This window comes from Carassius auratus, unplaced genomic scaffold (assembly GCF_003368295.1).
Source record: "Carassius auratus strain Wakin unplaced genomic scaffold, ASM336829v1 scaf_tig00214021, whole genome shotgun sequence".
NCBI classification, from domain to species: domain Eukaryota; kingdom Metazoa; phylum Chordata; class Actinopteri; order Cypriniformes; family Cyprinidae; genus Carassius; species Carassius auratus.
The window spans coordinates 1,525,965-1,552,595 of NW_020527496.1; the positions used below are offsets into that span (position 1 = coordinate 1,525,965).

The 26,631-nt window shown below is 36.8% G+C and overlaps 1 protein-coding gene across 1 annotated transcript in view; it reads left to right on the forward strand.

Moving 5' to 3' along the window:
• The window catches only part of LOC113090796 (regulating synaptic membrane exocytosis protein 3-like), a 64,216-nt gene extending 38,309 nt beyond the window's left edge, over positions 1 to 25,907 (forward strand). Inside the window, exons 3-7 of the mRNA XM_026256393.1 lie at positions 17,397 to 17,538; positions 18,074 to 18,186; positions 18,980 to 19,081; positions 19,188 to 19,327; positions 22,239 to 25,907. Of these exons, the coding sequence (XP_026112178.1) occupies positions 17,397 to 17,538; positions 18,074 to 18,186; positions 18,980 to 19,081; positions 19,188 to 19,327; positions 22,239 to 22,451 (710 nt within the window). The 3' untranslated portion in view covers positions 22,452 to 25,907. The remainder of the gene's footprint in view (positions 1 to 17,396; positions 17,539 to 18,073; positions 18,187 to 18,979; positions 19,082 to 19,187; positions 19,328 to 22,238) is intronic.
• The last annotated feature ends 724 nt before the right edge of the window (positions 25,908 to 26,631 follow it).

Sequence of the window (26,631 nt, forward strand, 5' to 3'; positions counted from 1 at the left end):
TAATGATATTGCTGACTTGTGCTTACTCGGAATTACATATGAAACATGTGTGGAACTATATAGCTACATCTGCACTTCATATTGCAACTTTTTTGTATTTTGAACCTCTTTTGCACACAATTATTAGCAGTAATGTTTACAATGAGCAGCATAACCTGATATCATGCTATGAGTGATTTTATTTGAATTAGTACTAAAAAATCCAAAGAATATATTCATATTTTTTATATATTATGTAAATAAAGTGTATATTTATATAAATATGTCGGTGTTTAAATATTATTTATAGCCTACTATAATATATATTTTGTATTATTAATTTTTATTTAGTTTTAGTTGAAATTTTAGTAATTTGGTTGTGTTTTTATATATTTCTATTTAGCTTTCATTTTTATTTCCATTTCAGTTTTAATAATTTTTATGGAAGCCTGTACTTGCAACTTTTTTTTCTCACAATTCTGACTTTTTTTTTGTCTAAATAAACATGTAATTATGAGTGAACTGAATTATGAATTGATATCTCGCAAGTCTAAGAACTGTGTGAAAAGTCTGAATAGTGAAGGAAAAAAAACACAAATTATTTTTTTTTTCCAAATGGTGGAACATACATTATTAGACTTAAACTGACTTTATTTCAGGTAGCCAGGGCAAAATTTCCCATTTTAAGTTTTTATCTAATATTTATATTTTATTTCATCTGTATTTCAGTTAATGATTTAAATGAATGGTTTTAGTTTTATTTTAACAGTAACAATAATGAAAAATGCTAATATTAATAATATTTTTGCTGGAAATGCAATAAAAAAAATGTGACAGCCATGGGGTAATGAAAATTAAAACCTTTTTTTCTGCTATTTGAAACTAAATAGACACCAAACAAAACATGTTTGTTTATAATAAATAAAAGCAAAATAATTCATAGCAATAATTCCACCTTCGCAGATCAGTTGAATCCCTTAATGTGGCAAGTTGTGACGTAGCTCAGCAGTCATACACAATACAATTTTATATTATGCCTCACAATAACAAACGTTTGCAAAATAACATGTAATCCTGACACATCCCACTCTATATTTTCACATAAATGGAGGTTTTCTGTTGCTCCATTGAAATTCCATTCACTGAAATATATATATATTTTTCAATAAAAATACTTGATTTTAACTCATGTATAATTCCGTAACTTAATTGAATTTTCCTGATCATTTAAGAGCACACTCTTAAAGCACACACATCTGATTCCAGCGCATGCATCCGTGTTTCCAGCTCAGTGTCTGTCTGCATTCCTCTCTTTCCCCCTTTTCAGATTCTTTATTTTAAGTGGAAAGAATCAGACCTCCCATGTCTTATGTAACCAGCCAACAGCGCAGATGCCTGAAATAACTCCAGCATACATGACGTATAGATCTTTCAGAGGCAAGTGCATGCGCAGCGGCATGAATGAACGCGAATGAACACATAGACATAGACAAGTACGTGTCAACAACTTGAATATACACGCTCCCTACATCTCATTGCCCAGCCTCTCGGATGTCCTCCAGGGCTTTTATTACACAGCGGAGCATCAGGGATAGATCGCTTTAATTAAGACTCAGTAAATGGCATCCAAAAGAAACCTCTATCTCATACTGCATGGTATGGCACCTCTCTCCGTTCCCTGTTACATAATTCTGATGTTTTACCCACACAACTGCATGATTGTAATAACATGGAGTCAGTACCCCGCTGTGCGTATGCTTCAACAGAGAGGGTGTCAGCTGAGTGGTGTAGATGAGGTAGTGAAATACCATAATCATCAGCCAAAGGCAGGGCTTACAGGTCTTACCATAGTAATGCATGTTATTATTTTACATTTATTTAACACATCAATGGTGCTTTAAACACACTATTGCTCATTAGTAATTCACGATTGTTTATAATTCACTAGTTATATTGCAAAATTTATGAATGCTGTAAAGGTGTTTAGTCCTTAGGCGTTTAGGGAAGGCAATTGCATTGTGAAAAGCTCAGAGGAAACGGTTAATCCAAGATTGCTACTTAATTTGTTGTGTAAAAGATTAGGGAACACTATTCATTATTATCTTGTTGCATTAGCATGCATATTACTAACATATTGGCTGTTTATTAGTATATATAAAGCACTTCATACATGTCTCAAATCAACTCAGATAGCACACATTATGTCTGCAAGATTGCTTCATCTGGAAAGCATCTGTTTTGTACAAACATCTGATAGACATCTTTAAGATGTCAGTTTTATACATTCTAAATCATAATCATTCTCTAAATGTCTTTTTGACATCCTAATGGACACAGCTTACAGATGTATTGTAGATGAGCAAGCATTGTAAAACAATTCATCTTGCAGATGTAAATGTAGACGTCTCTGGGATGCTTGTGTGCTATCAGGGAAGGTTTTTAACCAACAAACACTCATTGTCACTCATAAAACAATGACCTAAAAACACAACAGCAGGTAGCATTATACAATTTTATTTTGTTAAATTTCTTTACAAAGCAGGAATGACACTCTCTACTTTAAAGGATTCACTGCAGTACATTACATAGTCCATGTGTACATTACAGTACACAATTATTTGTAAGTTTCATCTTTTTGGAGATGGAAGAAAATGAAATTAAAAGGCTAGCAATTGTGTAGGTGTTACATCATTCCGTTGTTATCTAATTGCTTTGATAATATTTGATTTTTCAGATTCAGAATATATTTCAAAATGGTATTAAATGCTGCAAACTGCTGTCTTGCTCAGTTTTGTATTTGTGCTAGGGTTTGAATTTAGGTTTAACTTGAAGAGAGTATGTGGACTTGCAAATTGGCTTGTGTGGTAGACAAAGTCTTGGCGGTGTTTAATCTAAGTGAGAAAAGAATTCATGTAAATTGAAAAATGCAGTCACTTTGGTGCCAAAACAATGATAAATGATCCAGTTTAGCCTACATACATAGACCACTGTTGTGCTCAATGTGTGAACAGTTTTGATAAAGTGACCTAAGTATTGAGAAACTGGTCCCAAAGAAAAAAAAATAATAATAAGAAGAATAATTGCAGATGGATATAGATACATAAATATATACTGTAGATGCATGAATAGATTGACAATGTGATTCAGAGTATAACAGAGTTCTACAGGAGTGAAGGACTCGTCAACAACTTTTCTAAACATTAAAAAAGATCCCGATGTCTTACTAGCAAGCAGAAAGATAGGTAGTTACAGAAAAAAGGCAGATTCATTGGCTGAGAGTTGTAGAATTGGAAGCAAACAAGCCGAGCGCGAGGCCAACACAATGAGATCTTGGTGCATTGCAGACAGCATTACCATGGAAACAGGGTTGGGTGGGGGGAGAGAGATAGAGAGAGAGAGAGAGAGAGGAAGAGAGCATTAGAGACTAGAGGATTAGGAAAGAAGGGATGGGGTCACTGCAGAGCTCCCAGACTTCCTGTGTGCTCAGTCGTGGGTGTGAATGGACTGAAGGTGTTGGCTTGAAGAGGAAGACAGTGGATGAAGCTAGTACATACTGGGCCACTGGAGGTTAATAAGATCAAGCTGGAGATGTGAAGAGCTTTCTGGTGGAGATCTGTGTGGATGCACCTCCACACCAGTGAGAAAATAAAGCTGCCTAACAAAATCCTGTTTAACCAAAATCCAAACAGCAGAGAAACCTATGAAACCAGCCTAAACTGGTCTTTTTTCTGATTTTAGGGAGCTTTTGGGCACTTCTAGCGATAAATACTCACATATGACACCAGCATTTAAAATCTGCTAAGACCATGCAGCTAACCTTCTTAGGCAGTGTTGGGAAAGTTCACTTTCTACATGAACTAGTTCAAAGTTCAATTCACAAATTTTAAAATGAACTAGTTCAGTTCATAGTTCAAAGTACAAAATTTTGAACTAAGTTCACACAGTTCCAAAAATGAACTAGTTCATAGTTCTTTTTTTCCATATGTTGCTGCGAGCTATTATTTTTCTAAATTATTGCCACAGCCCATATAGAATCACAGACAGCAATTATTTTATCAGTTTTAACAATGAAGTTATGCGTCAGATTTCATCTTCATATCCAATTTTGAATCCTTATCCAACCAGGGTTTACATTAGCATTGAGGGGACAGCATTTCCCCATTGTTGCTTTAATGCTTTGTTTCCCATTCTCACCGACCTTGTCATAAACATCATAAAATTATTTTAAATGATCATACGCCTTCTTGCTACATGCTGCTGTCGCCTTCATGCTTTTTTTTTTTTGATGACGCGTCACGCATGCGGCGGACGGCGGTGCGACACTGGTGGCTGGTGTTGCCAGATTGGGTGTTTTTTCCGCTACATATTAAGACCCGTTTACTGTGTGTTTTAGCCGGGTTTTCGTCTGGAAGGCTCTATAGAAATCTGGCACCCTATTGAACGAAGTTAACCTGAGAGAGCGTGCCGTTCAAAGACACCAGAATGAATGAATTGACAGTAACATTCATCGGGCATTAATACAGCACGTTCAGTTCACGTTCGCCCAAAATATGAACGCATTCAGGCACAACACTGTTCTTAGGTTGGTTTAAGCTGTTCTTTTCAGTAGGAACAGACTAAACAGTCTGAGTGGGCAGTCTGCTCTGTTGTACACTGCTAAATAGATGTGTGTTGCATCTAATAGAGGTAATTTGCTAGTACTCTCTGTGCTTTGTATATACACTGTTTGTGTTTGAAGACAAACAGAACAAGTAAGAGTGTAAATCAAGGAGTAAACTGGCGCCTGCATGTATATGTTAGCAGTGGGTCCTAGTGAAAGATGGAAGATGACGGTTTGTTCCTTCAAATCAATGGCATGTGGATTTTTACTTGTTGAGGCTGAAAAAAAAAGTAAAAGTACAAGTTCACCTCAAAATGAAAACTTGCTGAAAATGTACTAACCCTCAGGCCATCTAAAATGTAGAGGAGTTTGTTTCTTAATGGGAACAGATCTGGAGAAATGTTGCATTACATCGCTTGTAGTAATCCACACTATACTCCAGTCATTAAGATGTTTATAACTTTAAAACTGTATTTTCTCAGCCCTTTGACCAATCCCAATTTTCACGCCAGTCAGACTTTTCTTGCAAAACTTAATTTAACTGATACCACTTGACTCCCTGAAGAATGTTATTGTGCAGTAAGCCTGAGAAAAGGCCATGAACGGCTGAAGTGGTGTGATGTAGCCTGTCCGTGTCAAGATGATGACCACCTGGCCCTGAGCCTCTGGACCCACCAGCCATCTGCACAGCCTGACCTTCACCTTCACAATGAGGATGCCACAACCTTTCCCTTTCTACCTCAACCTGGACACTCTTATTCCTTTCCATGATTTATGGGAAGAAAAGTGTATTCATATATAGTTAAAGTAAGTCAAATAGTGTCTATTGTTGTTTTTGGTACTATAACTTTAAGACTTTTGTTTATGATTGGCAGAGCTCACTGCAAATTAATATGTTTTTGCGTAACACATATTTAAGATGCTTTATGAAGTTAAATGAATATTTCCCCCAAAAATGACTCAATATTTTAGCTGGAAGCAATAGTTTGATGTTAAAAATGTCTTGATGGTTTTGATTTGTACAAACATGCAGCTTATTTCTTCACAAGATGTTAACTGATGGACTGGAGTGGTGTGGATTACTGTGATCTTTTAATCAGTTGTTTGGACTCTCATTCTGATGGCACCCATTCGTTCAACAAATTTTCATTTATTGGTGAACTATTCCTTTAATATGTTAGATTGCTTGAACACAGGCGCTCAACAGATACACACTAAAAGCTTCATCTTTGTCCATTGTTTGTGCAGTTTCTAAAAGTTATGACTGAGAAAATGTCTTTATAGTCATTTAAATTGAGTTGCATGATGACATGTACATCATGCACTTTACAAATACCCTAGCGTTTACATGAACAGTGAAGTATATTTTAGGATTAATGGTTGATCAGAGACTGGGGATGATTGAAGATGAAGATGGTTATTGTGTTGGATTATTGTCTGTTGTCTGCTGCTCCACAGTTCCCCTTCTTTCGGCAAAGATATTCCTGACTACAGATATAAAAATAGAAACCCCACCCTAGCACCCCGTCTGCATATTTCTCTGTTTACTCTCTGTTTCCCTGTCCCTCACTGTCATCCACTTTATATCAGTTCCTGTCTCTCATCAATGATGCTCTTCGTCATGGAGATGTGAGGAACAGTATATAATGTGTTACGGGTGTCTCCTGCTGAGATGAGAAGTCTAGTGAGTCTCTCAGGCAGGCGTCAAGAGGCACAAAGCCAGTCGAGAAACATGTATTCGGTCCCTAATGGAAAATGTAACATATCCTGCTATAGTGTCATTAAATGGACAAATGACCATGGGTATGCTCAGAATAAAATACTAGAGCAATGCTTACTGCATACTGCCTTGCTGTTTTATAGTAGGCAAGACTTAGGATGTCATGTTGTCATTACTTTGCATGTTTAAATCAGACATCATTTCAATAATTTGGTTAAGTTTTGCGTAAAGATTTTTTATCTTTTGACTGATCTGGATAAGACATGTTTAGAGTGGAATACTAGCATAATGCATGCTGGAAATAACATGCAGCTTATTTTGTTGCAAGTAATTAGACATTTTTAAAGCATGCTACACATTCCAACTGTGCAATTTGTTGGTATTCTGTTCTGACATTTTTGTAATAATAGAATACCAAAACAATTGCTCACTGTGTACTATCTATTACTTCGTAAAACAGTATGCATTAAAGGTTTCAAATAATGGTATGTTACACTGAGAGAATACCAACATACTTTATATTACACACTATGTGTAAAAACCTTCTTGAAATGTGTAGTTTAATATTAATAAAAAAAAAAAAAATAGCACACTGTCAAACTGAGCAGTAAGCAGTTTTCTGACAGTATATCATACCGCTATATAAAAACAGTTTGTTGCTAATGCATTCTTTCATGTAGTTTACGATATACTGGGTTTCATGCTTGTTTTTCTTTTTGAAGATTTTTTTAAACTGTTTACTTAGGTGATGGAAATGCTAATTATTGATAACATTTCCAAAATGGCAACACAATCTTTACTTATTATATTGTGTTGATACTTAACATTAAAAAATACTAATAATAATAAATATTGAGGAAAAAAAGTGCTTTACACAAATGAATTTGGTTCCACATTAGATACCTGTCTCGATTGTCCCATTACGCTCTCCATTTTACCTAGATTTGCAGATATCTGGGACTCCAAAATGCACATAAAAATTCAACCATTTTTATTAGTACAAGGCCAAATAGATGGATGAAAAGGGCTGGAGACCAAAATTGTTTTATTATATTTTTTTCTGCGTATTTACATTTTCGATAACAAAACAGCGCAATAATTGAATGTACAGTAAATTTGCCTTTCCACAAAAGAATACAAACGAACTACTTACTGCGAAGTGTAAAAATAGTATGTGAACACATATGATTTTGCAATAAATGTTTTTGCTGCATGTTTCATTCAGACAGCCTCAGAAATAAATCTGTCACCATATGGTCATCAAATATCGCTATATGTATGAAACTAATTATAACTGACATATTACTGCAGTCACTCTATTTGATGTACTTAATATGACTCGGTGTTACGATCTCTAATAATTCAGCACAGCACTAGCCTTGATTATGTTGGAGAAGTCTTCTTAGGTGGGTTGACTTGTAGGCGCACTCCTGGGAAAAGAAACACAACCGGATATTCACATCATTATGACACATCTTCAGTAGTGTACCACTCAGTATAGGACACATACACCACCCCAAAAACAGCATGAGCAGTGTGACAGTATGCATTTCTGAACATCCCAAAATAGCTCAGATGAGCATATCATCACAGTAGTCTCTCAGCAGTCCACCCTGATGAAAAAGCTCCTGTCGTATTTCCTGATACATATTAGTCTGTGAATAATAAACTGTTTATTTTGTGGAAGCCCCCTAATTAGATTCTCCTTCACATCAACGGCCGCTTCACATCACAGACCGCCCACACTAAGATCTTCCTGAAATATCAGCCATTGATTAGTTGTGTCCTGTTGGGCGATAAGGCAGTATTTTTAGCTCGAGTTAATCTAAAATGTCTGTACCCCGTGATATCTGTCTGGGGAGAGGAGGCTGTTGCCACAGATACCAGACAGAAGGATGTGTCTTCGGCTCGCAGGGCACTTCTCTTTTTCATAGACGCAGCTGGCAACACACATGACAACGCTGATGCACTGTTCAGCATAGCCATGGGTGGAGACAAGTTTTGTGTGAAGGTGAAAGTAGCATGTTTGTGTCCATCTGCTCTCGTGCACTGACGTTTAACTCTGAGAAACAGGTGGAGCACTCTTCGGGCCACATGTGAGGGTTCGCTGCCGTTCTCGGGATGGTGTCACGTGGATGAATCATTTTAGCACCTCTTGCCCTTACTCCTGGTTCTAACCAACCCCATCCCTCGCTGTGTCTCTCTGAGCTGCACTGTTTAATATTTCATCAAAGTGTCCCAAAGGACAGACTCTCCTGCTGTTCTGGTATTTACTGTGGATCAGTAGCGAGAGGCTTCTGGGTGAAACAGGCAGAGTAGGTGTTTGGCTACAAGGGAACAGCCGTCAAATGACAAGGACTGAGGGGGGAAGAAATAGACAGGAGATAGATCCATATATAGAAGGATTTAAATGTGTTTTAAAAGCATCTTGGAGAAAGCTTTCACCCCTCAGTATATGTTGCTTTCCATACATGGACCATGAATAATATACGCATATAGATTTATAATAATGGTTGGTTCAGACAGAGCTGTGTTTGTGTGGTTGTCTATGGAAGAATTGTGAGACGAGGTTTAAAAGAAGAAATTAAGTCGTAAAGTTGCAACTCAAAGAAATGAAGTCACAATTATGAGAAACAATGTCACGAGGTGCACTCAGTGTGTGTCCAAATCCACTTTTGGAATGGGTTGTCCCTATTCTCTTAATGAGTAATGGGCGTAACGTTCAATACACCAATCAGAGTGTCATCACCCATTCGCTTTAAGAGTGAGATGCGCTCGCACCATGGCGGATCGCTGTTGACATGGAAGAATTTGTTGGCGGAAAGCTGAACGCTTCTCAAGCGAGGAAACCAATCTGGTTGTGCGCAAAGTTAAAGCATGCGAGCAGATCAATCTACGGAACAAGCATGAATCCACCAAAGCTCAGCGCGATGAGTCAGTTGATATATAAGTGTGTGTTTTGGCACGATTGTTCAATTAATTCGCCAATTTCATTCATCATTATAAGTAGGCTAGTAATAGGCTGAATTGCAAATAAGTAGCCTAATTCTAATACATGCAATGACTATCCATTATTACATTTTTATATGTATGTAGCCTACACAATAATATTCTTTTACACTGTAATCATTTTGTTTTTAATATTTGGCATTCTTGTGTGATGCGCATCCCTGTGTGTAATAAGCAAAGTCAATGCACACTGTGGACCCACCAAGAGGCGTTTTTTCTACCAGCGCGCTCATTAAATAACAAAAAAATATTGCACCATTGACTTTAGACTTTAGACCAGGTTTGAGTTGGTCTATGGCGCGGTCTATTTTCAGCTCCTTAAAATAGCAATGTGCCAGCAATGCGCCTGAACATACCTTTTTTTTTAGACCAGCACGCCCATGGGTGCACAAATGCTAATTAATGGCCACATTTGCTAATTAAATGACGTGGCACTGGACGGGAAAATGCGAACGGCGTCGGACTGAAACTAGCAAACACACTTGCGCTGTTCCTTGCGTCACATTGCGCCGGGTGTATGATAGGCCCCATAAAGTCACACTGTAAGATTTGAAATCATACTTTGAGATTTAAATAGCAGGTGTGAGATTTTAAGTCTCATTGTCTACGTTTATATGCAAAAATTTTGGTTCAATCAGACTGAATTCATTCTGATTGATAAATCTGATTGTAGTGTTTACATGAACTCTGTATTAAGTTGATGTGCACGTTCATATGTCACATGCTTCAAATCTGAATAAATTGTTTTGACATGCACACAGCGGAAATACTGAAAGTTAAAATATAGAGTTTCTCACTGTTTGTACATAATAACCACTCCCCTACATGGTTTCTTTATTAATATTTACCCATTTATAGATAAATATACATATAAAATGCTGTGCCGTACTGCTCATTACGGAGCCCCGCACATGGCATGCAAGAAAGAAAGTTAGCTAAAACGTTCACATGATTACTATTTTGTTCCCTCGATGTATACATTTTCCATATGATTTACTAATTGGTTCCCACGATTTGCTAAATCATGTACAAGATGTACAAGAACGAATTAGTCAGTTGTGCACACGATTGAGCAAATCGAGGGAACAAAATAGTAATCATGTGCACATTTTAGGACACTGAGGGAACGAATTAGAAAATATTTTTTCTTTAATGTCATGTGCGGGGCTCCGTATCTCCACCCCTTCAATACAATTGAGTAGAAATGCACTGGTTGACTGGCCATAAATCGGAACTGGCTGGTTTTTGGTCTTTTTTCAGCCGATTTTTCCAGAAGTGTGCCCGCGTGCACATGTAATCGTTCGCTATGTCATTTGTGTGTAAATATTTCAAAATTTGTGTGCTGGACACAGGCAGCCGTTCAGCACTGGAAGTGCAGGAAGTTCTGTTGGTGTACTGGCACACAAATAAGAGTCCCTTTCCTGCTCACTGAAGCTGCGCGAGCGTACTATATCCGGTCCACACCCTGAACACGCGTAGACCGTGAAGAGATGTTCATCTCAACTTTTTTGTAAATTAGAACTTGCATACACTTACATAGACTTAATTTAATAAAAAAAAAAATCACCTGCTGTAGCACACTGAAAAAAAGTGAAAAGTCTTTTCAATTGGATGAATGAAACAGTTTGCATATTTGTTTTATTCACACCAACATTATTTGATCTTAACATTTTGGAATAATGTATTTATATAGCATACATTTATGGTAAATACCTTTTTTTAATTTAAAACCAAATTTAGAAACTAAAACAAATACTGAATGCTGATTAACAAACATCTTATTGAATGTGTGTTGATTGTGTTCAACCCAATTTTAAAACAAAAGCTAAATGCTGATGTCTGTACCATCTGTGTTTGTATTGAATGTAGGCAGGGATGGGCAGTTTTTCAGATGCATGTATTTAAAATACGTATTTGAAATACAAAATACTATTTTGTATTTTGTATTTTGTATTTTAAAGCCTTTGGAAAAAATCAAATGTAATTTGTATTTAAAAACATTTAAGATGAGTATTTTTGTATTTTCAAAATACTCAAAATACTTTGATCCAGTCAAACATTTCTTATACTGTCTATGTCAAACACTCGTCTCGTGAGAAGTTTGTGAATAAATGGATTTCTTCACATGTAAACTGATTAGGTTGTGGGTCATTTTGACGACACATGTGAAAAAGTTTTTTAGTACACTTCTTAAACCCCAACCAAATAATCAAGTTAAAACCAGTTAACTTGAAATTGTGACTTTTGACATTAGAACAAAACATATTAATACGATAACATACAGGTCCTTCTAAAAAAAATACAGGGTAAAATACACACTAGTCGAAGTTTTTTTGTAGTTACGGACGGCATACACACAAGAGCCGACTGACTGTCCAGGAAAATTTCATCCAAAAGTGTGTATGTGCCAGGGGAAGAAAGCTGGATGAAATGCCATATAAGTTCAATGCCTTCCGTCAGACATTTTTTTTGGGGGGGGGATGTTTAGTATTGAGACAGTCAGTCTGTGTCTGTATTCATTATATAATTTAATTAAACAATATTTGTTTTTTTTTTTCTGTGACAATTTTGTCCTACTTTGTAAAAATAACACAGTTGAGAGAAATAATGTAGCAATGTGGCTTTCTGGAAAGCGGGATCACTACAGGCGGATGGCAGGAGGGTAACTTAAGGCCGGTGACACACTGGCTGCGTGCGTGACGTGACATAAAGGGAGGCTGCCGAAAAACCAGGCTCTTGTCTTCATGACAACAATATCAACTTTTTTTTTTTTTTCACACCTACTGATAGGAAACCGTCAACAGTATTGACGGCAAAATAGAGTATGTTTGACAGGTGCAATATTTGAAAATCGATCATTATTAATTTATTTTTTAAATTACATTTATAGCTGAATTTATGCCAACCTATAGACTTTCAAATATCAAAATATCATGAATTAATATTTATTTGTGTACAAAATGACATATAAACACATTTTCCTATATTTTGCCTGGAAACGCTTCCAACATGCATGCGTGTCGCGTGAAAAATAGGCGTCGGTTCTATTTCTAGCATGCACGGGTTTTCCGCGCGTCTCACGCAGGCAGTCTGCAAGATCTAACCTGTTAACATGGGAGCCGAATTAAAAACAGACACGCCACGCCCACGCAGCTGAGGCGCTTGCACCACGCATCCAGTGTGTTGCTGGCCTAAAGTCTCACGTCAAAAGAAAATCACCAGTCATTGGATGTGTCAATCATACATCAATTTAAATAAACATTAACATACAGTAATAATCATGAAATATTTTGATTGGGACTCGAGTGGACTCGGGCATAAGTCCGATTCCTAACATGTTCGAGTCCGAGTCAATACCGAGTCAAAATGCACAGGAGTCCATGACAAGACCGAGACCATTAAAATACGGTCTCGAGACCGAGTCCAAGACCGAGTCTGAGTCTCGAGTACTCAACACTGGTTACTATACTACTTGCGTAAAAAAAAAAAAAAAAGCATCAAAAGAGTTTGAAATTCAGTTTTTGCTGTGGTATCAAAACTGATGTTGATAATTGTGAAACCTTGCCATATATTGTTACTGTAAAGTAAAATTAAGATTTTGGTCATATCACCCATCGAAATTCCATCAACTAGTTCAACTGGGCGGGTTAGGTCAGCAATATTGGATGGCAAATACTTTAAGATTGTGAAACAAACAGAACTGGGCCACATTGGAACGCTAGTCGGTCACATTGGCTTTTAATGATGGTGATTAAAACATAAGAAAAGTTATTTTTTGTAGTTTTTTTTGTAGTTTTTTTTTAATTCCATACACTGCAGGGGAAGGAAAGTTTCTAAGTAGTTGCACACATCTAAATGCTTTTTGGCATTCAGAATAGGCCCAGATAGATTTCAGCCTAATAGGGATACCTGCACTGAATCTTCAATTTCACATGTATTTTGTGTATTTTCAAAATCAGAAACCTAATGAGATGAAGCTGTAAATTTAAGTCCAATATTGAGATATAAAGTAACATTGCAAAATGTAAAGTTTCACATTGAGACTTAAAATTGCAATCATGAGATATAAAATCAAACTGTGAAATTTAAAGTGTTTTTCAGTGATGAAGTCAGAATTAAGATTCACAAAGTCAGAATAATGAGATTTAAAGTGACGTGAGAAATAAAATCACAATTACAGGAAACAAAGACGCAACTGCAAGATATAAAATGTGAAGTATAAATTCAAAATTTACAAGAAACAGGAGCTATATTGTCAAAATATAAGATCTAAATGTGAGCCTACAAAAATACATTACAAGCTTAAAAGTTTAGTTGTGAGATTTATAATCACATTATACAATACAAGCTCACATTTTCCAATATAAAATCTCATTGTGAGATTTAAAGCTATAGTTATAGTTTTGGGACGTACTGGGAGATTTGAAGATTTCATAATTACCTTATTTTATTCAGCAGTGCACACTGGCTTCCATCAGTGTGTGATATATTTTTTATATTTTATATTTATATTTTAAATGACTTTGTCATTTCTGAATTTTCTTAATTTACTTAGGAGGCATAAAACAAACACATCCTGACCACCCAATCAACCAATCAATGGCGTGAGTTTGGGCCAAGACTGGTGTTTGGTCAACCAATGGCAGATGGAGAAATAATTGGGCAACCCGTAAACAATATTTTTACTGGCATACTGATAGAAATGATTGACCCAGGTCTTTAAACGAAGACTCCACAAACACAAACACACACTGTTCCGGTTCCTCATAGAATCAACATCTCTGAACTCGGCTGCCACTTTATTCCACTGCAAACACAGATTCAACACTGCCACACATACGGTCCTTCCCGAGGGCTCAACAGAGACACAGTGTCAACTAAATGCACTGTTCCCTTTGCATAACAGGCAGTCATTCTCTTTCACAGAGTATCTGTTCTGAAATGTCACATATTATATTTCGCTTGCCACAGTGTCTGTGGTGTTTTAGCATCATCTGTCTTTCCACAATCACACACAGTTCATTTTTAATTGAACACCTCAGTGAATGGTGACTGCTGTCTTGTTGCTCTGTGTTGCCGTGGCCCACACTCTGCATGTTCTCTCTGTATTTTTAGAAAGCTGTTCTCATTCTCCCCGTCTCTCGCACTCACTCTTGCAGTTATTTTCTTTTAAAGACTGTGAGCTCCATGACAGTTAGCAAGTGTCTGCTGCGAATGCAGACATTTCCACAGTTGTGGAAACCGTGATACATTTTTATCTGGATGCGTTGATGAATAGAAAATACAAAAGAGCAGCATTTATTTAAAACTGAAACATTGTAAATGTCTTTACTGTCACTTTTGATCTATTTAATACATCTTTGCTGAATAAAAGTATTCAAAATAAATCTTACTGACCCCAAACATTTGAATGGTAGTGTGTCTTTGTGTATGACTTAGTTTGCTTTCAATTTTTTTTTTTTTTTTTTTTTTTTTACAATTGGCATGTTTACTTTATCTTTTTGAGTGCATCTGCACTTGGAAGAAATGTTTGAATCTATACAAATGAACTCTTAATGAGAGATATTTTCCATTGTATGATGACAGAATTTTCATTTCGTGTGAACTATCCCTTTAAATGCCCAGAACAGTACTGTCGTTTGCTCATTGTCTTTTTGGCTCTTATCTGATCCTGGAGGTAATTATGAAGCCATCATCAGTCTCTGTTTCTCTACACCTGCCATTACCTCTGAGATGTCATCTTTGGCACAGAATGGAGCGCCATGTTTTACTCTTTATCTCTTTCTTAACGTCAGCTGATCTGCAGCCTGTTTCTCTCTCTCTCTCTCTCTCATCCACTCTCTCTCTTTATATGGTGAGGTCAGCAGCTTGGCCTTCATTGCCAGGCTCTAACAGATTGCTGAGTGCACTTATCTTGTGCATCTTCCAGGTTTGTGAGCCGCTTGCCATCATTCTACAGACTCACGGACGTCCGAAAGAATTAGAGGCATGGTTGACAGAAAAACACCCCGGAGTCTCACATGGCCAGATCTTTGACTTATGGTGCCATAATACAACATTACAACAAAGCTGAAGGCACAGCTAAAGAAAAATGTGTTTTTCACTGCTCCCTTAGTGCATTATTGCAAAAGCAATATGTTTTTATTGAACTTTGATGGAGCCACATATTCTGTGAGAAAATAAATCATAAAAAGTGGTTTGTTTTGTTTAAAAATCGTACAAATGTATAGCACTTTATACAATACTGATTGTTTCAAAGTAGCACCACACAGTAAAAAAAAAAGAAAATAATCATGAACATTTTCACATGCATAGTAAAACGTGGATGTTTAGGAAATCACTAGTATGTTTTTATGCCATTTAGTGGTTTAGAAGAGAATAAAATCAAATGTTGCAAACATGGTGCAACTTTAGCCTCATTGTACCTTACATGCTGACCAAAAACTGCAGAGTTTGACATGTGAACTTGCTCCTAATTGCCTCAAAAAAAAATAAAAAACTTTGAATGTGAAGATGTGAAACCAAGAATCTATAACATAGCACTCATAATATCAACCCAGTACTCTGTAAACGGAGCTTGCGGTTTCCGGGTTTTGTGTGCAGTATGCATCAGATGGTCAGTACTTTTGCTTGCTTTTTCTTGTCGCTTTTGGAGCTCAGCTGCATGGGGATCACCCTAGTGTGCACTTGATAATAGATAACTCCCGGGTAACTTTCTGGAAACGTGAAATATGAGGGTTTTTAGTTTGAAAGTTAAATTTAGCATTGTTTATTAACACCTACTGTGTTCTTGATAAGCCCTTTTTTAAATTCAGCCACCGTTTTCATGATGTTTCTCTCTTCTGATTTCTATATTTGGTGCTTGAGGAAAAAAGCATTTGAATGATCATCATGCTCTTCTGCTCTGTCTGGATTGATTGATTGTTTGGAAGGAAAGTATGTCAGAAGCTGAAGTCACACCGAGTATGGGTACACATGAGTTTACATTAGTCCCCAAGTAAATGACTGCTGGTATGAAATATGACCAGACTATATAAGCTCAGCTGTCTTTTTCATAAACACTTGAGCTGTTCATGCAGTGCGGTTTTAAATGACATAACATTGTAGGAGTGTCGATTTCCATTACACGTCAATGTCTGCGACTTTTTTTTTTAAAGTATTTAAGGCACAAAGGACTAGACCTTCCTGACTATATTGTAGTCATATAATGTTATCATTTTGATGTAATTGATTGAAATTGTATTTAATTGCATAAAAAAATTGAACTCATTTAAATTAACAAGTGTGATTTTTGTGTCCCACATATTGCACGCAACCGAATAACGCTATTATTTAACATCATTTACACCCTTTCTAGGGCATCAAACTAATATTGCCACAAGTTCTTCTAATATTTACACATTTTAGTGTTGATTGCATTCATAAAGCATAGCCATTCAACTATTTTACCATGTAACAATATTATGTTATAATAATGTAGGATACCAAGATAATATTATCATTTTTATTCATAAATGTTTTCATTTGTAATTTTAGGCAAAGTTTTAGTAATTATGTTTTGTGTTTTTGTAATTTTATAAAATTTGTAAACGTATGGCATTTTTATTCATTTTTACTTACATTTTAGTTTAGTTATCTTAGTATATATAATTTGGTTAAAATAAATGAAAATTAGAAATGTTTTTTTTATGTATTTTATTTATGTTCAAAAGGCCCCTTTTAAGCAACAGCTTGTTTTAGGCCAAACATGCACTAATAATATTCTCCAAACCGTTCACTCATTATGGTGTTTTTTTCCCCTTAGTAATATATTAATTATATATACAGGTGTATCTTATAACCTGGCCAGTGAGTGTACATATTTTTAAGGATATTCAAGCCCAATAGTTTGGTTCTCTTTTCATGGAGAATGACCAGTGTTGCATATGTGTATTTTTGTGGGGTGGGGACACTTTTCCCTTTTAAATAGCTTGCAAAAGCAGCGTTCACATTTTACTTTCACTTTCAAATAGTGACAATTCGGTGGAAAGCAATTGTTCGTTTTGAGTTTGTTTGAATTTTTCCCTCTTTTTGTGTATTTTTGTGTAGACGGTGGAACAAAGAAGCTGCGCAGCACCATCCGGCGGAGCACAGAGACGGGTATCGCGGTGGAGATGAGGAACCGTGTCACACGGCAGGGCAGTAAGGACTCGACAGATGGCAGCACTAACAGCAACAGCTCTGATGGGACGTGAGTGTAACCCACCACCTCACACAGTTAATCACTGCATCATTAGATCTGACCCGATCTCACAAAAACATGTCGAAAAATAGAAAGTCTTCATAAAATAAGCAGAAACCTGTTTTTAGGACCACAGCTGTTAAGTTTTATTTAGAACATAAATTAAAGGTAGTGTAACGGTATTTTACACTTTTAACAATATGATATGATCATAAAATAATTTGATAAAAACATTTATTTCACATTACAGCAGGAGGAAGTAATATTAAACAAAGTTATAATATATATAAAAAAGGAATAAGATGATTACTTTTTTCTTCATCTGAGTAATTGATTTAATTAAATAAATAATCCAGAGATTCATTGCTTATCAAAATAATAGCTTGTTGCAGCCATAAATATGGTCAAAACTTGATCTGTGTATAATGTGAGGCAAGTATATGATAAAGTAGCACTGTATATCACACTGTTAGAAACAAACCTGCTTTGTATTGATGAGTGTGATTGATCACAGATTTCACACATCTCACCGGGTTTATTTCAGCTTCATCTTCCCCACCACTCGCCTCGGCCCTGAGAGCCAGTTCAGTGACTTCCTGGACGGTCTTGGTCCTGCTCAGATAGTGGGGCGGCAGACGTTAGCCACACCGCCAATGGGTAAGACATCTGCACGCTGGACAGTGTGCACTCAATATAACAACTGCCATCATGTTCATAAAAAAGGGCGTTTTTAAAATTGTATTTTAATTTCATATAAAAATGCATTTATTACTACATTTAATAAATGTATATATTTAAGTATATTTAATCATATGTTTATCATAAATGCTTGTCAGTACATTCAGCGGTATTTCAAAGTAATTTTGACCCGACTTAAATGGGTCAAGAGAAGCACTTTAACGTTCAGATAAATGCATTTCATTTAAGTATAATGCATTTCCATTTAATTGCAAATAAGTACAGAAAACATTCAGTTAATAATTAGAAGTACTCTTTTAATAATCTGTAAAAATAGGAAACAGTGTACTGTATGAATTGTCCAAATTGTTTTGTTTTTTTTAGGTGTTTTACCTGTATTTTGCACTGCATTGAGTTGTGTTTTAGGATTAATAGAAATGTCCAAAAAAATGAATGGCTAATGTCCTTTTTTTTAACAGTGTAAGTCATGCAGGTGTTTGTGTGTACAGTACATATGCATACTGAGCATGGTATATAAACTGTAGAAAAAAATATGGTGCATGGTAAATGTCAACCTTTTCATGAGCTCAAGTTGACTAAACTAGAGACACTGACTTGTTAGACATAATATGTGTCTTACTCTCACTTTTATCATCAAATATCAAGGTAGAAACCCTCACGAGTGGAGGTTATAGTTTGTTGTTTGTCTCCACCTGCTGTTGATTGATCTCATTGTAAGCAGGTTTTATAGCGTATGGTGTCCTCTGTGTAGGTGATGTTTACGTTGGTGTGGTGGATAGAGGGGGTCAGTTAGAGGTCGAAATCACGCAGGCCCGAGGTCTGACCCCTAAACCAGGCTCAAAGAACATTCAAGGTAACCCACCGTTAAACATGACTGAGTTGTTTCATTTTATCTACACCACCTGTTAGGCAAGAGCACAGAACACTGTTTCATGATTGCGTGTTTCCTTCTCTGTCAGCAACTTATGTAAAGGTTTATGTCCTGGAGAATGGAATGTGTCTCGCTAAGAAGAAAACCAAAGTGGTGAAGAAAACCCTGGATCCAACCTTCCAGCAATCGCTGATGTTTGACGAAAGCCCACAGGGGAAAGTGCTACAGGTACTACAAGTCAACATCACTCCAGCTGTCCTTCACAAACACACTCTTCAGAAAACAGCATACTAACATCTATATATATATATATATATATATATGCAAAGGTCCCAAAAAGTACTCAAGGCCATACAGTGTTTTGACAATCTTGCCCAGTCTTAAATATTTTGAGAGTTAGATATTACGGTTACCTTTCAGTCGTTCACTTCGACGTTGTGTCAAAGTAACAACACTAGAGCTTGCACTAATGAGCCCAGACAGCTCTGACATCATTGGGAAGAGGCCACACCCCGGATATCCAGGTGTAAATATGTCAGTAAATCGACGTATGCAACACCGATAATACCGGTATTACCGTTGGGGTGGGGGCACTTTTCGCTTTTAAATAGCTTGTAAAGGCAGCATTCGCATTTTACTTTCACTTTCAAATAGCGACAATTCGGTGGAAAGCAATTGTTCGTTTTGAGTTTGTTTGAATTTTCCCTCTTTCCCTCGATTTCCTTCATTTTTAAATAGCTTAATAGCACTGTGCACAATTATCGGCAGTTCAGCGTCAATTGCTTGAATGCAACAATATAATACAACGTCAGACTCACTTTAGCCTATATATAAAACACAGAACTTTTATTAACACAACAAATAAAAATACACCATACTAAAGGGCAGGCAATGCTTAGTATAAAACATCTTACAAGAAGTTTAAATAGGTATACAAAACTGGAAATAGGCTAAGTAAATGTACAATAGAACCAAATCTAAATTCAGTCTGATCTGTGATGCGTCTGTCGTTCAGCACGCTGCATTGAGCAGTCATGTTCAGTTTTTAATTGTAGTGTCTGTACTTTTACCGAACTCAATTATTTTTATTACTATTAAAAAAAAAAACGACAGTGCCGTGGTGAGCAAGTGACGTAACCAATGTTGCAGCTTAACACCAGTATCACCGTCAGCACGTCTATCTTCAAGCCTATTCTAGGCAGCACACCTTGTGGAGGTCTGTACTCTAATGGTGCAGAGATGCTTGGGGGTCCCAAGCATGCAATAGCGGTTCAGAAAGCTCTTGAGGTATGGCATCCTTGGCCGTGTCATGCCACCAGAAGATGTTTATAAGAATGCTTTAGCATTGCCTGTATGACCGAGTTCTGAGATGAGCATGGCACCTTGTGGCTTTCACATGAGCTGATGTCCCATTCCAGTCATTGGAAGGACCTCTGTTTCTACAGGTGGGTGAGACTCTAGATCTGTGTCCAAAAGCACCATTATAACATTGGAGGCATCCAGGATAGATTGAGGTGCTTCATGCAACAACCATGCAGTCTTAGGGAGCTGTTTGTGTCCTGTCTGCACGAGCATTCGATTGCCCAAAAGTTGTCGGCAGTGTTTTTGTCTTGGGTCTCGTTTGTTGATCCAAGTACGTGCTAGTCTGGACAGAGAGCCCAGTAACACCAGCCACTAGGGCAGTAGCCGTTCCCGTCGTATGCCACAACTTGCCCGTTATCTCCTCCTGGAGTCAGCAGGAACTTATGTTTCTGCAAAGCATTCACATTCTGGGTGACAGGTCTCTCTCCGAGATGATTGTGGGCTCCATCCCAAGACGGTCCAGCTGATTGGAGTCATTTAGTCAGACACAGACACATCTGTTGCCTCACGAGATTCCTTCCTTCGCCCATTGTGGTTCCCTGTCTGAGGCCTCCCTCGGCACGGACGTACGTGCACACAGCAGCATTCAGTGCACAGACATGATTTGGCACACATGTTCGGGTCTCTGGAATCCCCATACTCGGTCCCTCAATGGGACGAGGAGGGATTAGATGTCTTGCAGCTACAGTGGTGAACACTGTCACTCAGGCTAGAGCCCACTCACAAGGTATTTATATGACCTGAAGTGGTGCATTTGCATAAAAAGTACTAGTTCAATATGTACTATAACTCAGACATTTTACCGTTTACACAATTAATATTCTGTACATCAATTGTAGTGCAAGAGAGATTGTATTATAATTAATTATTATTTATAGGCTAAAATTAAACCCTTTTAAGTAATCTTAAAATGTTTTACATGAACAAAGAAAAAACAGAGCCCATATCTAATTGCACAGAATGTTGTGTATTTTATGTGGTGTTAAAACCATTCTATTTAAAATTATAATTGATTTAATAATAATGATATTTCATATTAATAAATATAATACGTTATTATTTAAGAAATATTATTTTTGTCTTTTGATTGTTTACAAAATGCATCTTAAATAATTTCTAGCATTTGCAGTTAAATGCTTTAAATATTTTACATTTGGAATTTATTTAAAAAACATTAACAATTTCGATTTGTTCATTTTTATTTTTTACGATTTACTTTATGCTCACCAGGACTGCATTTATTTGATTAAATATAAAGTCAAAACAGTAATATAGTGTAAATTTCTCTGTTTTAATATATTCAGTAGTGTTTCATTCAAAGTTGAAAGCTGGATTTTCAGCATAGTTATTCCAGTCTGCTCAAGAAAAAAATCTGATTACTATCATTGTTAAAAACAGTTGTGCTGTTTCATATTTTTGTGACATGTTTTCAAGATTTTTGGATGAATAGAATGAGCAGCATTTATTTGTATCTGTCATTTTTTGACATATCAGCTATTCATAATCTAATCTTTCTTACCCCAAATTTATAAACAGCAGTGATTATTAACTCTTTTCTAGTTTTTTGTATTGTTTTTTAATCATCAACTCTGAAACAAAGTACACTGGAATTTTTTTAAATGTGACTAAAATTTAAGACACACCTAAAAATGTGTGAATGTCATTGCAATACATTAGAAACTTTAATCAAACCAAGTGCAAATGCTATATTTGTGGCCACTGTATATTAAACCTGTCCACGTGCTGATTCTTCATTTGTAACCTTTAACCTGCCCAGGTGATCGTGTGGGGCGATTACGGTCGCATGGACAGCAAGTCTTTCATGGGAATGGCTCAGATCCTCCTGGATGATCTAGACCTGACATCGATGGTGGGCGGCTGGTACAAGCTCTTCCCCACCTCCTCTCTAGCGGACCCCAGCATCGGCCCCCTGACACGCCAACTCTCCCAGTCCTCGCTCGAGAGCGCCGCCAGCCCCTCGTGCACCTAGACACATCCAGACCCCGTTTTAAATAAGCCCCATTCTAAATCTCTGTGTGTGTATGTTTGTTGAATATACCCCGCCATGACCCCAAACGCATGAACACACAATCTGATAGATCCAGCCAACTCGCCCGGAGCTGGAACGCTCTTCTTTACTGATACAGATATTAAGAGTTGGATACAAATCAGGTGTGACACATATAACACACACACCCTCCCAGATGGATATGGGTGTAACCAGCAACATGCGGTTGTAGGGTAGTCAAGAATCAGTCGTGGCTAGTTACATGCAGATCCATTTTCCAGAGGTCGACCAGTTGTGGCATATGATAAATCTGCCGAGAAATGTTCTTGACAATGTAGCATTCGTGTTGACGTCACGTCACACAGGAAGCAGAATGGGTTCTCCAAGACTAGTAGTTTCCGAACCCTCAAGGGTCAGTCATTTCTCTATGCCAAACCCAATCAAAGTTTTATTTTTTAAAAACCAAAGCAATTCTTATTATCTGTAGTGTTATGTTATTGAGTATGGATATGTAGCAGAGTCAGTGACTTAGACAAGATGCAAAAAAACAAATACATATTAGAAAAAAAAGGTGCGGTCACATTAGCGAAATTTAGGCGAAATTACGTTGGCAAAGAAATCCATTTTCCATTGTCTAAAGTGTTGCGATATATGAAGTCACTTTCAAACCAAGCAACTTTTCGCGCAGCAATTGCGCCTGACCAACTTGAAGATGAACGAAATCTGCTTTGGGACTTTAACGCAAAACTCCAAATCGCACGGATTCCTATAGAAATGACTGGAATTCACCTGTAAGATTTCGCCGACCAACATTAAATGTGATCGCACCTCTAGACTACATACACAATTCAACTTTTAAAGGGCAGGGCTTTACTCCACATGTCAGGTTATTTATTAGAAATGCACATGATTCCTATCGCATAAAGTAGCATTTTTTCTTTTTTTTTTCTTTTCAGAGAAGTGAATAATTAAATATATAGATCGATATTTGTGTTCATGTATTTATCGACTGCATTCTGCACGTTAACTCGCAACTCTTGTTGAGCAAAATATGTAAAGTGCTATTTTAAGCTTGCCTTTAAAATTACTTCGACTTATAGATGGTAGGTTATTTATTTTGCTAATGTTTCACTCTCACTTTTTGTCTGAACAACACAATCTGCACCGAGCTGCAGACGTAGTCCGAGGGACTCGGACCCTCCGAAGGAGAACCAACTGTCCTGATAAACCAGCAACCCTCATACACAGCTGCATTGTGGGATACGCCAAATGGTGTCCGCTGGCAAGCAAGAGAACTTTTCTTGTAGCAAGTACCGAAGATTTCTGGGAAGTTGGAGCCGCATTAGACTTTACCGCCTCAAGTAGTTTTGGGTTTTATTTCTACCAGCATTTGGAAGTGTTAAAGGCCTTTCCCATTACCTGGTACTCTCAGGAGGTCACGCTGAACTGCAAAACACACACACGTAACAACATGAGGACTGGTGATGGGGTCGCTCTCTCAACAGGGTCTTGAAGCCCAGAACAAATTATATTCTGTAAACTTTTTTTTTTTCGTCTTTGAACTTCTGTCCAATCAGCAGTCTCCTTTAGCTTCGTCTCTGAAGATGAGTGGCTCTAGAAGGTTTCTTCATTCGATCTTTGGTGTTATTTCGACTTGTGGATGGAAAGCAGCACTGTAGGTAAAAATCTAAGTATTCATCCCACTCCTGTCAGCCTTTGAATATCTCAGAGCAGAAGAAGGTACCTTACACATCACAATATCTCTGTAGCAGCTCATTTTATTCATGTTAGATTAGTCTGCAGATGTGATGGCAACACATATAATATGATTCATATTTAATAGTTAAAGTACAAACCAGAAAATTATTCATTTCTACATTCCCATATAAATGACAAATCATGAAAGACATTTGTATGCTTCAAACTTTCTTTGATGGACGCGCACAATCTCTAAATATTGTTTGATTCTCTGGTTTACATCATGATGGTGTAGAAACTTTTAAAAGCAGATTATAAGACGATCAGCAAACCATTTAATCTGATTTATCATTTTGTATCACATCAACGTTTGAAATATTTAACTATTGTTTTTTTTCATGCTTTTTTTTCTATCTGCCAATCTCACCCCCCCAATAATGGGACTTTACACTTTCTTATTAATCATCTGAAATGGTAAATTACTGTATTTCACCCAATCATCAGAATTTTGACATATTTAGAATATTTTACTTTCCATCCCATCAAAATTAGTCTCTGTTATCTTTCACATACACGTCTTGCTTCTTTCGTATTTGCACAGGTTTGATTGTGTTGCACCTTTCTCTTTTCCACCAACAGACAAATGTCTGTACATAAAATTAGGAACAACATTTTTCTTAATTCTTACTTAAGATAAAATTGTATTACTGTACTGAAAACAAATTGTATTTGCAGTTGAATGTTTGTCCTTGGTAAACACATGTATGAAATGACTATTAGACATTGATATTTTTTTTTTTTATGTGATTTTACGTACTTGGGACTTTGGGATAATATAAGTGTCCCTCTATTGTACAATGAAGTGGCTACAAAATCTAACTGGTCTTGCATTTTTGCAAAATGAAAAGAGTCTGAATGCATGAATATTATTGCTGTACTGCTCTATTTTTTCAGGTGTAGTGGGTGGATGTAGTTTGTTGCAGTCCATAGCTAAACCAAATGCAACATTGACAAAAAATTAACTAAAAAAATCTAGATTTGCCGCTCCAAGATTTCTGTGGTTTGGATGCGTTTTGATATTTTAACATGGAATGAGAACGATCAGATCGATTTTGTTTTGACAGTAATCAGATAAAGCTGTCAAATGCTTGTGTGATGTGCTGATAATCTGTACAAATCTTTGAGTATAATGATGTAACTTCTGAATAAGATACCAGAAAAAGTGGCTGGCATCTAGTTCATTTAAATGTTCGTACTTCATGCTTTTATATGCGAGACCACTTCATGCATTTTAATTTATACATCAGTCAGAAGTCAGGTTTTTTGGGCAGTTTTATGGCATGCACAGTTTGTGTGTGAGTGTAAGGTGACACCAGTCTGACTGGAGAATTATCTTAAGACACTGAATACAGATTATTATCAGTGTGATGTTATGATGTAAGGCTCAGAGCGTTTCTGTGTGGAAACAGTTGGAAGTGGTCAACCTGGTATTCATGCTTACTTTTTATTTGCATTCAGAAATGGACAGTAGATTGTAAAACTGAGAATGATGCGTGAATTTGATCATTCATTTTATGAGATCTCGCTTCATCAGGTACTTTATGATATTGAGAGATTGCTTTAATTTCAAATAATAAGATAATACTTTTACATCTGTTTTTGGGCCATTTAAAGGAATAGTTCACCCAACATGAAAATGTACTCAGCCCAGACCATTCAAGATGTAGATTAGTTTGTTTTTTCATGTGAACAGGTTTTGAGAATTTTTGCATTACATCACTTGCTCACCTGTGGATGCTCTGCAGTGAATGGGTGCCGTCAGAATGAGAGTCCAAACAGCTGATAAAAACACCACAATAATCTACAAGCAATCCACACCACTCCAGTCCATCAGTTAACATCTTGTAAAGTGCTGTGTGTTATTAGAAAGAAATGTATCATTAAGACTTAAGATTAACGTTAAATCGTTCCCAAAATGTGAGTCTAAAATCCATAACGTTTCCTCCAGTAAAAAGGTGCATCTTCTGTTGTCTTCACACATTACAGTCCACCCATGTAAAATTATTTAAAGCTATTCTGGACTGTTTTCACTGGAAAACTGTGCTTAATATGTGCATATTTCTCTCCTGATTCAGACGAAAGTCCAAAGAGGACTCATATTTTAGCCAAAGTAATGGTTTGAAGTTAAAAACATTATAATGATGGATTTGTTTCTTACAAACATGCAACTTTCAGCTTCACAAGACATTAACTGATGGACCGGAGTGGTGTGGATTACTTGTGGGTTGTCATGATGTTTTTAACAGCTGTTTGGACTCTCATTCTGACGGCACCCATTCACTGCAGACGATCCACTGGTGAGCAAGTGATGCAATGCTACATTTATCTAAATTTGATGAAGAAACAAGCTCATCGACAACTTGGATGGCTTAAAGGTAAGTACATTTTCAGCAAATGTTCATTC